Source organism: Geotrypetes seraphini, chromosome 2 (genome assembly GCF_902459505.1).
Source record: "Geotrypetes seraphini chromosome 2, aGeoSer1.1, whole genome shotgun sequence".
Taxonomy (NCBI): Eukaryota; Metazoa; Chordata; class Amphibia; order Gymnophiona; family Dermophiidae; genus Geotrypetes; species Geotrypetes seraphini.
The window spans coordinates 233603937-233619650 of NC_047085.1; the positions used below are offsets into that span (position 1 = coordinate 233603937).

At 45.6% G+C, this 15714-nt stretch overlaps 1 protein-coding gene across 1 annotated transcript in view; it reads left to right on the forward strand.

Moving 5' to 3' along the window:
• GUCY2C (guanylate cyclase 2C) overlaps window positions 1-15714 on the forward strand; it is a 203328-nt gene that overhangs the window by 98508 nt on the left and 89106 nt on the right. Inside the window, exons 12-13 of the mRNA XM_033932825.1 lie at window positions 2008-2113; window positions 8592-8654. Coding sequence (XP_033788716.1) covers window positions 2008-2113; window positions 8592-8654 — 169 coding nt within the window. The remainder of the gene's footprint in view (window positions 1-2007; window positions 2114-8591; window positions 8655-15714) is intronic.

Consider the following 15714-nt stretch of genomic DNA (forward strand, 5'->3'; position numbering starts at 1 on the left):
AAGCTCTGGAATGAGAGGGCATTTGTAACATGACCATTTATTTTTTCCTCAAAACGGGACAGGGCTTACAAGTATTCTCCCTCCCCCCCCCCCCCCGATGTCAATTCTGACATCGCTGCCTGGCTGGCTCAGAACTTCCTCTCCGATGTCAGAATTGACGTTGGGAAGAAGGCTTCTGGGTGTCAAGCAGCAGCAGCAGCGGACCGGGGAGGGAGCGGTTTGAATCAGCGCTGGAGGGAGGCTGGTAAGCAGCGGCAGCGGTGGACCGGGGGGGGGGGGGGTTTGACTCGGGCGCTGGAGGGAGGGAAGGAGGAGGCTAACTTTGGCGGGCAGGGAGGGAGGGAAAGTGATTGCCTGTCCCGTTGTCCTCGCACACAGTTTCGGAACACTGTCCCTGAAAACGGGACATGTCGGCGTCCTGAAGCTGTGTTTGGGGACAACGGGACAGGGGATCTAAAAACAGGATGGTCCCGTTCAAAACCTTAGGCATAGGATGAAGTTAAGAGGTGATAGGCTCAGAAATAATCAAAGCAAATATTTTTTTTACAGAAAGGGTGGTAGATGCATGGAACAGTCTCCCAGTAGAGGTAGTAGAGACAGAGACTGTGTCTGATTTCAAGAAAGCCTGAGATAGGCACATGGGATCTCTTAGAGAGATCCTTCCCCTCGCTAAAAGGCATTTCCCACACAGGAAAGCTAGGGACCTCCCTCCACTTCAAAATCACTGAGCTCTGGAACAACCTTACCTCCCCTCTTCGGAACTTGAGCTCTCTCCAAGTTTTCCACAAACATCTGAAAACCTGGCTTTTCTCAAAAAATGTAAGTCTCCCTCCAACTTAGGAATCAAGGAAATTCATATCTTGGCATCCCAAGTCCTGTAAATTTTCTTCACACTTCTACCTCTAACCCTCTGTTGTAGTTCCTTCCTATTTCTCCTACTGTAAACCGCGTCGAGCTCTACGAACGTGGAGATGATGCGGTATACAAACCTAAGGATTAGATTAGATTAGATTAGATTAGATAATAGTTACTGTGGATGGGCAGACTGGATGGGCCATTTGGCCTTTATCTGCCATCATGTTTCTATGTTTTTATGAGCTCTCCTTGTGATATACAAAAGGGAATGCACACCTCTTACCTGGTCAAATTTTCTGGGAGCTCTGAAGCTACCAGTAGCTGTTTGTGTATCTGTTATGTGCATGTGTTTTGTGTGTGTGTGTGTGTGTCTTAAGCCTATGGTCAGAATGTAACTGTTAGGCACAGGACACATGCACAACAGCTGCATCCATATCAGGCGTTCAAACAAAAAGAGAAAACATTTTATTAAAATGTTCGTGAGTTCCAGCAATCGGGAAGTTATTTTAAAACCAATAGGAGGAAATATTTTTTCACTCAGAAAGCAGTTAAGCTCTGGAACATGTTGCCAGAGGATGTGTTAACAGCGATTAACATAGCTGGGTTTACAAAAGGTTTGAACACGTTCCTGGAGGAAAAGTCCATAGTCTGCATTGAGACAGACGTAGGGGAAGCCACTGCTTGCCCTGAATCGGTAACATGGAATGCGGCTACTATTTGGGTTTTTGCCAGGTTCTTGTGACCTGGATTGGCCAATGTGGTATTCTTATGCTCTTATGCACAGAGCAGCTGCAGGCACAGTTCCTCCCCCTTTTACCTGGCTCAGTGTTATTTGTGCTGAGCATAGCCTGGAAAAACAAAATCGCTTCCAACTTGGTATTTTTTTTCACTGGGTTGCCAGAGCTTTGTGCATTTGACCGAGAGAAACATTCCTAGTATAAGGGGAAATTCTATAAGAAGACCAAAGGATTTCAGTGTGTTACAAAGATGAGCTGTAGAATGGAAGAGACATCAAAACGGAGATGAACAGGGCGTAATACAGAGCAGTGTGGACTTGTGTGAATGGGGTCAAACTGTACATAAACTAAGATGTGCTGCTGAGCTGCATAGATATGCACACAAGGATTTTCTGTTTATTTACATTTACTATAGGAAGTACAGAAAAGACCACGAGTTGCGTCTGAAAAAATGGTCCCATATACCTAGTGATAAGATCCTACCACTGGAAACAAATGAGACCAGCTCTATTAGTTTAAAGGTCAGTGCAAATGCCATATGTATACTGAGACCCTCTAATGTTAATCTCTTTTCGGTTTAACCCTGCTCTCTGGATCACATTTTCTAAATCCCTATTCTTTTTTATTTATGAATCTATCACACACATTATGAAATGCATTAACAGTAATATGAAATAAGATCAAATATTTAAAATGAAAAGGAAATACAGTGGTACCTTGGATTATGAGCATAATCCGTTCCAGGAGCATGCTTGTAATCCAAAATGCTCGTTTATCAAAGCGAGTTTCCCCATAGGAAATAATGGAAACTCGCTTTGATACGTTCCCCCCCCAAGGCCAGGGCGCTGCTCCCCCCCCCCCCGGTTGCAAAGTCCCCCCCCTGTGTGATCCGGCACCCCCCCGTGAGAACAGACACTCCCCCCCGCCCGACCAACTTTAACTCACCCTCCCCGTCTGGCACCGGCACGAGAACCGCTCCCCCCCCCGCTCGCAAAGGCCCCCTCCGCTCGAATCGGCACCCCCCCCCCCCCCGTGAGAACAGGAACCCCCCGCCCGACCAACTTTAACTTGCCCCCCCCTTTGGCACCGGCACGCAGCCCACAAGTGCCGGTGCCGCTTGAAGATCTTCTTCTTCCCAGTCTCTGCCGGCTTTGAGCATGCATCTGCGCATGCTCAAGCCCTTCTAATTCTCCCTCTCTGGTCTAAGTTACAAAAACCCATCTAAACTCACCAGATAAGCACTGCAAACACATAACACAGACCCCCCCACACTACCCCCCAGTGATCACCAACCCTCCTCACCCCCATAAAAATGTTATTCACAACTTTAAATTTCAGCCTCCAGACCATCATCACCTGGCCACCTAGCATAGGAAAGCCTAGTCATCCAGACCAGAGGCAGCTTAAGTCATCTTGGGGGTTGGTTAGGGACCCATAGAGAAGAGGACCCATGCCCATAAGCCCCTGTAATCACTGCATTGATACTTAAACATATGCACTCCCCTATACACCCCCAAAAACCTTTTTTGCTGGAATATAAGTGGCTCCTGCAGCCATAAGGGCTATTGGGGTGGTAGATATGTGGGGCTAGGGGATTCCGGAGGTGGTTTGGGGGGCTCACCGTCACCTATGTGAGGAGAAGCCATGGCACCCTTTTTGTGAAGTTCACAGCAGTGCCCTGCAAGGTACCCCACTATTTAGGTGGCATGTCTGGGTGTGCAGTCTATCACTTTGCAGACCCCTCCCACATCCAACAGGGCTTGTTCTAGGCGTTTTGGAGTTGGACGGAAATGTGGTATAAAGATGGACGATTTAGTGGCTTGGATGATCAGATCGGCAGGATGTATAATTAGACGATTTTCAAAAGTTAAAAAAAGTTGGACATATCTTTCGAAAATGTGTCTTAGGCTCTTTTTTACTTTGGACGACTTGTGAGATGGACATAAATGGACTTAGATGCCCCTCCATGTGTTTTCCTTGTTTGAAGGTTATTTTGTTTGTGTGATTTTATATTTTATGTGTGTGGTTTTACCTGTAGCCTTCCTAGTTGATAGGTGGGCTATAAAATTAATATAACATATCAATTCAAATTTGCACACTACTGTAGTCACAACTTTGGGCACACAACTTTCTCTGTATTTTTAGCCAGGTACTAGTGACCTGGATTGGCCACCATGAGAATGGACTACTGGGCATGCTGGACCTTTGGTCTGACCCAGTAAGGCTATTTTTATGTTCTGTGCAGACCTACAGAGAATGATGTTCAAGAGCATTTATGCGATCAGCAGCAATGTCAATTACATAAATGTTTTATTAATTTTGTCTATAGTGGTTCTATGGATAAATTTGGCAATTTTGTATGAAGAATGGCAAAATATATTCATTCAGAAAAGGGATATGATTTGCAGTGAAAGAGAGGGTAGATGAAAACATTCAGTAAATGATGCCCAACAGTAGCTTAGTAAGGGGATGCGTAGGTGCGGACCACCCCAGGCACCAAGTCGGGGAGGGCGCCGGCACCTCTCCACCCTGCCCTGCCACACCATGCCACCCTTGTGCTATCTCCCCTCCACCCCTTACCTCCGTATTATCTTCACGAGCACGAGCAACTTCTGCCTGTTGCTCCACGCCTGCCTGGTTCCCCTCTGAATCACTTCTGGGTCACGGGGCCAGGAAGTAAAGGGAATCCAAACTAGCGTGCGGAGTATGCTTGCAGAAGACACTCATGCTGGCGAAGATTAAGAGGTATGGGGGGGGGGGGGAGAGCCCAAGTGTGGAATGAGGGGTGGGAGGGAGTGTATGGGGGAGCAAAAGGAGTAGGGATATGGAAAGGAGGGTGCCCAATCTGGATGCAAAAAAAATGCATGCTGAACACTATTCTATAAATGGAGCTCTAGTTTGGGCGCCGTAACACCCGGCTTTTAGGTGTGAAGATACACCTCTTCTGCAGCCTCTTCTCCTGATCCTGCACTAATCCAAACCGCCAGACCCTCTGACAAAGGGCCCCAAATGCTCCACTATCTTGAGTCTCAAAAGCTGATGAGTTCCGTCCTATGTCTGACCATACCATATTGTATCATACAATGTTCTACCACACTACGTCATACTGTCCACCACTGTTCTCCTATACAATACTATATGCCATATTTGTCATACTGTGTCTGCCATACTATGTCTGCCATGCTACGATCTCATGCCATGTTTGTCGCACAATATTTCCATGTCTTCCATGCTAAGTGTCATCACTCATTTTGTCAAGCCATGTCATACTATATTAATCATGCTTTGTAAAATTATGTTTGCCATTCTGTTTTGCCAAATCATATTCACCATGCTATGTCTCACCATATTATGTTTTACCATGTTTTACTAGCTATGTTTTGCCATTTTTGTCTGTTTACCATGCTATCTGTTACCATATTATGTCTGAGAATACAGCACCATGGTTGTTGCTGCAGCCTAGGAACCGACGCTGTTACTTGTGACTCTGGGCAAGTCACCTGCTCCTCCATTGCCCCAGGTACATTAGATAGATTGTGAGCCCACAGGGATAGACAGGGAATTATGCTTGAGTACCTGAATAAATTAATGTAAACCGTTTGGAGCTCCCCTGGGAGAATGGTATAGAAAATTGAATAAATAAACCTAATATAAATCCTGGTGGGTAAATTAGGTGCAGATCGCCTGAATTCTATAATGCTGCGTTCATCTTTAGTGAATGCCGTTGACCCATCCATGCCCCTTCCTTGGCCACTCCCCCTTTTCAGTTGCACACTAAAAAATTTGCGAGCACATCTTTATAGATTAGCACAGAGCTAATTAACACCAATAATTGACTGTTAGCACCCAAATAGTGGCACTAATTGGTTTGTCACTCAATTAAATTGCATATGCCCAAATTTGCACATGCAATTTTGAGCGCAATTTATAGAATCCGGAGGGATAGCGCATAATTCTATTACAGTAGGCTTTTTTTTTTTTTAAGGCATTAAAAATGCACCTGTTTGGAGCCTAGTCTATAAAGAAGAGTGTGCCAACTTTTCTTTATAAAATACTAGTGGAACAAGTCAATTATGCACCTAAATTTTAGGCACAAGTACTTCAGCTTGCCATACAGCTGGTGTAAATGCTTGCACCTTGATTGTGAAAGTATGAGTATAGATTATATTATGATTTATGCAAATATCTGTGCTCCCCTACCCACGTTCTCCCCAACTCCAAAATATGTACTATCAAATACTGGCATGCACTTATAGAACAGCATACAGCTGAAATCATTCATTTACACATGGATATTTATTCATTTATGTAAGTATCTATAAACTGCTTATAGCCTAAGTAGTTTGCATTCAGATACTCAAGTATTTCTCCCTGTCTGTCCTGTTGGGCTCACAATCTGACTAATGTTCCTGGGCCAAAGGAGTGTTAAGTGACTTGACCAGAGTCACAAGGAGCAGTTCTGGGCTTGAACCTGCAACTCCTCCGCTGCGCTTATGGTTCTTACATGCACATAAATGACTAGAACACTGACATTTATAAGGTTACCATGTTTGCAGAGACAAAAAATAAAAATGGTTGCTACCTTTGCTAAAGAAATATTTAATCAAGTTTCAGATTTATTAAGGCTTGACATACCGCTTTTCATTTCCAAAGTGGTTTACATTACATCTTTAAAAATTAAAAACCAACATAATTGTAGACATTGCAAACATAAATACTTAGGTAGACAAATCTCATAAACAACTACAAGACATACATGAGGGAAAAGGTAGGGGTTACATTGCTAAAATAAAAAGGTGGTAGAGAAGGAAAAAACAAAAGGGCAAGCTAGAGTAGAGGTAGGTTATAGGGATAGGAGTAAGAGGTAAGTTATAGAAATAGGCAGGGACCACTGCTCAGGCAATAGGCCTGATGGGCCGCTGCGGGAGCGGACCGCTGGGCAAGATGGACCTCTGGTCTGCCTTAGCAGAGGCAACTTCTTATGTTCTTAAGCTGCAATATATAGGATAAGTTCAAGATCTAGGTCTCAAATGCTTCTTTAAAGAGATAGGTTTTAAGCATTGATTTGTAGTAAATGATTTTTAGTTAATAAACATACATTTCCCCCTCCAAATTCGCGGGTTTAGTACTCGCAATTTCGGTCCATCCCCTACCTCCCTCTTGCATCCCAGTCCCTACCTGGTGGTCTAGCGATCTTCCTACACTCCAGCCCCGTGCAGAGCCGTCATCAGAAATGGCTGCTGTGAGTTCCCGTGGTCTCACTACAACAGGAACGCAGCCATTTTTGATGACGGCTCTGCACGGGGCGAGAGCATAGGAAGATCGCTCCTGCCCCGCATCACCGCTAGACCACCAGGTAAGGTCTGGGGAGTTCCAGGAGGCGGGGGTGGGGCAGAGTCAGCCCTAAAAGTTATTCGCAGGTTTTTCAATATTTGTGGGCCGGCTCTGCCCCTAACCCCTGTGTATATGGAGGGAGAAGTGTACATCAAACGGTGACTGACAGTAAAGCAGTAGACAATCTGCTTTTTAGAATCTTCTGGATTTGAGTTTGACTGAGTCTACACCCAAGCGCACTTATGAGAAGAACTGATATCCCTAAACAACTTTGGCTGGTTTCTGAGATACATGTGGAAATTTTTGCATGACATAAACATATGCTTAAAGTTGTACTGCATGAATAAAATTCCTTTCACAGATTCAACTAGGAGGGATGAACACAAAGAAAACAAAAATCTCCACAAAAACTACAAATAGAAACACAAAAAATGGAGTCACAGACTAGTGGTGGTCAAGAGTACTGAACTTCTGTAGTAAAAGTCTCTATTACAAGGTCTTTATTCTTGTAAAACAAGCTTTTATTAGTATGACCCTCTGTTGATGTGACCCGACATAGGCCGTGTTTTAGCTATGCAGAGCCTTCTTCAGGAGTTGTGTGGTCAACATATTTGCGTATGGCAGGGATATGCCCAGACTGAATGGAAATATTCTTGGAGGCACGCTTGAGGAGGGGTATGCATTTGCACATATACTTTTTTTAAAAATTCAACTTTATATACATAAATAAACACAGAAAAATTGTGCACATCAAAGACCAGGTATAAAGATGTGAGCAAACTCTTCATGGGGTAATTTTCAAAGGGAAAGTATGCACATACTTCTAGTGTGCAAACATGGTAAAGTGTACACAGAGGAGGCGTGAACATACTTTGAAGTTGTAAAATTACTCCTTAAATATACATAAAAGTTATATTCCTTTTCATAATTCTGTTCCTGAGGCACATTTTGATTTAGTGCACATTGCAGTGCCAGTAATGCTTTTTATTTTTTTATTAACTTTTCAGATCATTATACAATCCATAAAACAACAAAGAAAATGGAGATCATTATATATCAGTCAAAGGAAAAATTACTAACAAAAAAAGAAAAATCAATCTGGTCCTCTTCGAGGGAGGAGTCATTCTTAAACTTGAAATAGAAAACACATTCAATCAAATAATAACTACACCAAACGATCCTAAATTTTATGAGCGTTGCTAACTAGTTCTATTCCACTTCGGGACCTTACACTCTCATGGTCTTTCAGAAATCTTTCCAATTGTAGTGGATCACAGAATATAAAATTGTTTAACTGAAAATTCAATACACATTTGCATGGAAATTTTAAAAAGAACGTGGCTTTCAAGGCATCACTCTAGGCTTTAAGGCCAAGAAGACCTTTTGCCTAAGTTGAGTCTGGAAACATCATCTGCTTAGCTCCACAGAACTTCTCATTTTTTTTTTTTAAGTACATCATCATTATTAAAGATTTATCTTGTTCAGAAAGACAAGAAACCCGAAGGGTTGATCTGGTTGATATAACATCTTGTGTGTCTTCCAAAAATGCTGTTAATTCTATTTCTGTGGATATCAACCAATCAACCTCTTGTTCTCCTGGGACTTTTTTCTTTAAGGGAATATAATAACACTTAGGAAGATTTAAAGTATCTTTTTATTTTCTAGATTGATGACGATAAACGTCGTGACACTGCCCAGAGACTACGGCGAGGCAAATATGACAAAAAGGTATGGTACATGGAGCTTTGCTTCTGAATGCGGCACATTTTTGTATTTGATTACCTTCTCAGCAACTGTCTTTAAGAACCAAAGCGGCCTTCTTTTTCTCTTAGTTTTACTTATATTTAGTAAAAAAACGGTTTGTTGCAGTAGAATGGTGAGGGTAGGATGCACCCAGGGCCGTGGCACTCCTCGCGCCCTCCTCTCTGCTTCTCTACTTCTTCCCCACCCCTCGTGCCACACTCACACCCTCCCTTCCCCCTGTATCTCTTCAAATCTTTGCCAGTGTGAACAGCTTCTCCAGCCTGCTGCTCGCACTTGTGTTGGCTTTCCCTCTGATGTTACTTCCTGGCCCTGTGACCAGGAAATGATTTCAGAGGGGAGCCAGGTCAGTGCAAGCAGCAGGCCGGAGAAGTTGCTCTCACTGGCAAAGATTTAAAGAGGTACGGGGGGAATGCAGGGAGGGTGCGTGTATGGCATGGGGGGAGGAGAGGTGCCGGCGCCCCCCACTAAGACGGCACCCAGGGTGGTCTGTCACCCTGCCCCCCTTACTATGCCACTGGTTTGTTGCCTTTACTTAGCTTCTTTTAGTTTTGCCCACTGCTTTCCTTCTTCTTCCAGATGTCTCCATTCAGACAGCAACTCCTTGACATAATCCTCCATCTGAACAAAGTTAGTTCTTTTAAAGTCTAGAATCTTCACTTTCATATCATCCCTCTCTACATCTGATTTAATATTAAACCACATTATGTCGTGATCACTGAATGCCAGATGATCATCCACTATACCAGGGGTGTCAAACTCAATCACATAAGGGGCCAAAATCTGAAACACAGGCTAAGTTGCAGGCCAAATTTTTTATTATGATACTTAGTCTTAGTAGAAGTATAGATCCTTCCTCACCCTGAGACACCTGTGGCGCAGTCAGGCACTTGTGTGGAGCGCCCTATTCCACCCTAGCTTTTACACTGGGACTGGGTCCTTCTCCCTGCAAATGGGTACTGAGGCAGCACAGTGAGGAGCTTGGAGCGCCGCTGGGAGTGGGGCTGCACAGTCAGGCACTTAGATGCAGCACAGTCACTGAGGGCCACATAAAACATCCAGGCAGGCCTAATTCGGCCCCTGGGCCTTGTGTTTGACATGTGTGCACTATACAGTAACATCAAAAATACTTTCCCCATTTGTAAGCACTATGCCCCATCCCGCATGAGTTCTATTACTAACTGCTGGAACAGTTCTCCTTATAGAGAATCTAGAATCTCCCTACTTTTAGAAGACTCCGCAATATAGATTCCCCAGTCAACATCTGGCATATTAAAATCACCTAGTTGTAGTACTTCCCCTTTTACAGCTATATTGTGAATGGCTTCTATCAAATCCCTGTCCACTTCTTCTGTCTGTGAAAGAGGTCTGCATATCATACCTATGTAAATACATTTTCCATTCCCTCTTTCCAGATTAGCTCATAGTGCTTCATCCTTACCCTGTAGATCCTGCAATTGTGTGGCTTTACTATGGCCTAGATTCACTAAACTTACCAATCTGGATCGTTGGGCGATTCTCGGCCAAGTTTTGCCGAGTGACTGATTCACTACAGATTCTACGTGCAAATGATCTGATCAGACGCACACCCTATAGTGATCCCACTGATCGCTGTAAGAGCAATTGAAACGCATGCACATAGTATCCATGTTGTTTGTTGATGCAATTTACGCATGCGCTAGCTCTTCGCTCTTACTACGTAGTTAGTGGGCGGGGTTTATTCCCGCACGTCATTGGCGGCAAAGCACAAGTGAGCTCAAAAGGAAGGGGGAGGGGTGGCTGCAGTTTACTTTTGCTGGACCTACGAGTTAGACATTTTTTAAAAGGAATGATTTGTGACCAGCGCAGTGAATTATTTTGTGTAGCCAGATTATTGAGCAGAACATGCTTTAAACCCATGGGTTAAAACCACGGACTCACAATGCGCTTTTTACTGAATATATAAAAAATGAATTCTTATGCATATGTAAAGATATTTTACAGTTTTATTTTTAATTTTTATGGTTGTTTTATATGGGCTTTTAACCTTGATACTGATATTTCAGGGCGGAAGAGAGCAGGAGAGTCGGCAAGGATAGTAAGCAACTGGTTCTCAGCAGTTGCTTCTTTTCAAATCGGCAAACCCAATTGATGTTTCTTCTTCTGCTTAGTGAATCAATGGCTTCCTACTTTTGCATGCCATTTCCCCTCATTTACATGGGTGGATCGGATCTGAGATTGATCGGGAAGCTGTTTAGTGAATCGGGTCTGGGTCTGGGAACGATTGCAAAACCAGAAAAACTGGTTTTGTGATCGTCGGGACACAATCGTAAGGTTTAGTGAATCCCTATGATCTTTTAAAACATAATGCCATTCCCCCTCTTTTTCTTCCTACTCTGTCTTCCCTGAATAGTTTATACCCCAGTGTAACTATATCCCAGTCATGGCTCTCTGTGATCTACATCTCCATAATCGCCATTAAATCCTGCCTCTTCCATCACAGCTCTAGATCAAGAACTTTGTTTTCATACTTCAAGCATTAGTATATATTACTATTATTAGTATATATTAGTACTAGTGTTTAAGCCCGTTAGATTAACGGGTGCTAGATGACCGCCTCTCCTGCTTTTGAACCTGGGCAGAGGCAGAGCCGGGGCGGGAGGGAGTGACGGTGGGAGAGCAATTTCAAAGGCTCGGCAGGGCGGCTCCTTGACCAATCCGCGCTTACAACATCCCCACACTCACGGTCTGGCTGGCTCGCCCACCAAAGCCCTTCGCAGCGGCAGCCCCTCCCGCATCCGTCCCCACGTCCTAAGCCTCTCCGAAGGCCGGCTCCCACGAAAATGGTACCCCTCTGTCCAAAGCCGCGGTGGCAGCCTCCCTCAAGACACATTTCAAATCTGACATATTGTAATCACAAAACAGAAAATAAAATTATTTTTCTTACCTTTTGTTGTCTGGTCATTATTCATATCATGTAGGGGTCCCAGGCTATGGTTGGCTTTTGATAACTCGCTTGCCAGGGCCCCTTCTTTCTTCTTCCCTCCCTCCATCCCGGCAGCTGAAGACAGGCACCTCCCCCCAGTGGTCTGAGACAGGAGGAGCAGTTAGGAGAGGGTCTGAGGGCAAAGAGGGGCTCAACAGTGCACAACCACCTTTCCTTCCCTCCCTCCATCAGGTGCAGTGCAGCTCCACCAATGTTAAAAGGAGCTGCGTCGAAATCGGAGCCCTGCCACTGCCGTAGCACTTTCCCCTCTGCCTTGGTCCAGCCTCTTCTCTGACATATGGGACCACGGCAGAGGGAACGTGTTACGGTGGCGGCAGGGCTCCAATTTCAAAGCAGCTCCTTTTAACATAGGCGGAGCTGAACTGTACCTGATGGAGGAAGGGAAGGAACGGTGGGCCAAATTTCGGCAACGGCAGGAATTGTTTGGCGGGCCAAGCACCGTGAAACTTTGTTTCTTTAGGCAGCCCCGGTTGTTTACTTGGATTCAATGTCAGCATTAGGGTTCGCCGGCCGCCAGCCGTGAGAGCCGGGTGAGGAAGGCCGCCGCAGCCTCGCGGCTAGGTAGGGGGACAACAATGGCGCTTATGCTCAAGCCCCCTCCGCAGCTCCTCTCTCGATCCTGGTGCGGTTTGAGAGAGGAGTCGTGGCAGCGGCTTGAGCATAAGCCCGATTGTTGTCCCCCTACCTAGCCGCGAGGCTGCGGCGGCCTTCCTCACCCGGCTCTCACGGCTGGCGGCCGGTGAACCCTAATGCTGACATTGAATCCAAGTAAACAACCGGGGCTGCCTAAAGAAACATGGTAATCATATTCTGTCCTGAAAGCCCCCGCCGCAGCTCCTCTCTCGATCCTGCTGCAGTTCGAGAGAGGAGCCATGGCGGCAGCTTTAGCATAGTGCACAGTGAGAGCCAGGGGCGCACATGCGCACTCGTGTTTCCGCGACGGATCAGGGAACACGACTTTTGAGTGTGCATGCGCGGCCTAGCATTTTATTATATTAGATATACTTTCCAGACATTGCCCCTTTTTCCTATGTGTATTTTATTTTTTTTGAAATGAAAGTGCTACCCCTGATCATTGTTACATATGGTAAAAAAACACAGAGGACTAAAAAAACAGATTAAAAAAAAAGATAAAGTGTACATGCTCTGCAGGGGGCAATATTGGACAATTGACATCAGTTTCTGTCTTGTGACCTATCCAAGAAGGTGGGGAATATTGTGAAACAGGAAGTGATGTAGGGACTTCCAGTGTGTGCTGCCATCTTGAAAAGGTGGCATGGCTTGGGCAGAGTTATGAAGTCAGTTCCTGTGATGTCACAAAACAGGTAGGGCTATGCAAAAAGAGGGTGTGCAAATAAGGCAGGTTGGGGTGAGGTTATGAAAAAGGGGTGGGGCTTGGGCACAGCCACAACATCATATCTGGTGATGTCTTAAAAGGGAACAGGGAAGGGTGATCAATGGGCAGGGCTTGGGTGGATCCTCTTTTGATTAGCTGCCAAGACCAGGTGAGCATGCCCAGCTGTCAAACACCTGTACAGGTTCCTCATTTTGGTTTGATAATATTCAGGTCAGTATTCAGCCTTGGCAGCCAGTGTTTGTTTTATATGCTGGCTACTGTGGCTGAATTAAATGCTGATATTCAGCACCAGTATTCCGATAGGAGGGTAAGCCTCAAAAGGTTGCACTAAGCACAAATTCTATATCAGTAATTATGTGTTTAATGGCCATTATAAAATAGTAGTAAAAGTCCGAAGTTACATGCCTAATTTTAGGCACAAGCATATACGCTTGATGTAAATGCTCATGTTTAACTGTTAGTTAAGCACGTAACTGATAGTATCCTATAACCCACATGTGTAATTGCTAGGCACACCTCTGACCCACCCATACCGCTCACAAGTGTACTCTCCCTTGCAATTGTGCACTAGAGATTTTAGGCTAGATTGACTAAGGCCACGGATCGGATCGATCCATGGCCGGGGGGCTGATTCACGAAGTGCCCTCATGCAGATGAGGGTGATTGAAATCACGCCCCCAACCGACCGCACGGATCGCTCTCTAGTGATCCTGACGCATGCGCAGACCATTTTCTTTGCCTGTAGATGGTATGCGCTGGCCCTTTGTGCTCGGCAGAGCTGGAAACTTTACTTTTTTTATTTTACTTTTTACTTTGCGAGCCTGTGGTTTTAACCCATTTTAAACCCGCGGGTTAAAACCACGTGCTTGCACTGCAGGGAAGGGCAAGAGAGGAGGGCAGCGAGTTAGGCAGAGAGCAGGGCGGCAAGAAGAGAGATGGGGCAGAGAGCAGGGCGGTAGTACTTCAGTTGCGTCTTTTTGGAATATTTTAGACAAATTATTTTATTTTCTTATGACTGAGAGGATTACGATTTTTTGAGAAATACAGTTGCCACCTGCATTTGACTGCATGCAGAGAGTCCTAGCTCTGATTGCCACCGAACGAGACTCACATCCTTGCCTGCAGCGAGGTAAAACTCAGGAACTGCAACACCGTATCCGACGCCTGCACTAAACGGGGAAAGCAGAGAAGAGCCAGCATGCAACAGCCAAGAGGGATCCACAGAGCAAGAGACTCTGGCCCCCCCCAGTACTCTGCTCACCTCCTGCCCATTATAGTGCGCCAGATTGTCCTCGGTGAAGAGCTGCACAGACTTCAGCTTCAGGGATTGCGGCCAGGGCTCTTGCGCGGTGCAGAGGGCGAACACGAGCAGGGCAAGGCCCCGGGAGAGATGATCACAGGCAGGGCTCATCTGCAGAGGGAGAAAGGGAGTCAGGGCAGAGAGCAGGGCGGGGAATCGGGGCAGAGAGCAGGGCAGCAGAAGGCACGGCAGTTGGAAAGGACCTGAGCGACTGGTCCTCAGCAGTTGCTTATTTTTTGATCAGCCAGCCCAGTCAGTGACCCTCATGGTTTTTTTAGTGAATTGCTGCTTGCCTATATTTGGATGCCATTCCCCCTCATTTGCATGCACGGATTGGATCGGATCGGAGGTTGATCAGCACCAAGGCTAGTGAATCGGGTTGGGGGATCAATCGGGTCATAAAGTGGTTGGGATGTTCTTAGTAGAGAGTTGCACGGGGACAAAAATCCCACCCATCCCCGCCCGTCCCTGCCAGGATCCTCTCCGTCCCCACTCGTCCCCGTCAGGATCCTCTCCGTCCCCACCCATCCCCGCAAGGAATTATCTCCATCCCCGCCTATCCCCATAAAAAGCAGCAATTACTTCTGACAGGATCATCAATTCCACAGTTCCTTTTGTGTTTGCACTGCTGTTTTCCTTGTGGAATCTCTTTGGTAGAACCCTTTTTTTGTTTTCTGTTCAGATAATTAACTTATAAACCCCCTCTTTTACTAAGGCTGACGTGTCCATTATATTATATGGATGAACCCTGCTTCCAAAGCCTTCCATCCCCGTGGGAGTCTCATGGGCCAGAGGGGGGTCCCCGTGGGAGTCCCGTGGGTTAGGGGGGATTCCCACAGGACCCCCGCGGGATTCCCATGAACCCCGTTCCCGTGCAGACCTCTAGTTCTTAGTGAATCTAGCCCTTTGTGTGCTCAATTTGTAGAATCCTAACTAATGGCATTTTTAGACGTCACTGCTAACTAGTACCAAATGGTGCCAATTAACATCAATTAAAGCCAATAATTTGGTTGTTAATGCCAATTAGCAGCTAATTATTAAATTAAATTATATGGGGAACTGACACTATAACTTTACACATGTGACTTTGCTCCTAAGTTTAAAATTATGCATGCAAATTTATGTTTATGTTTATTAAAATACTTCATATACTGCTTTAGCTAAACAAAAGACTAGAGAATAACACGGGGAAAAAATCTGTCCCCGTCACTGCCCTGTCACCGGACCACGTCCTCTTCACCACCCCGTCCCTGCCATCCCCTTCACCGCCTCGTCCCCATCCCCTTCACCGCCCCGTCCCCGCAGCATCCACCCTTCCCTCTGGCACCCCTTGCACGGTCTGTGCATCTCCCTCCTTCCCTCCCCCTTACCTTCACGGCGCGTT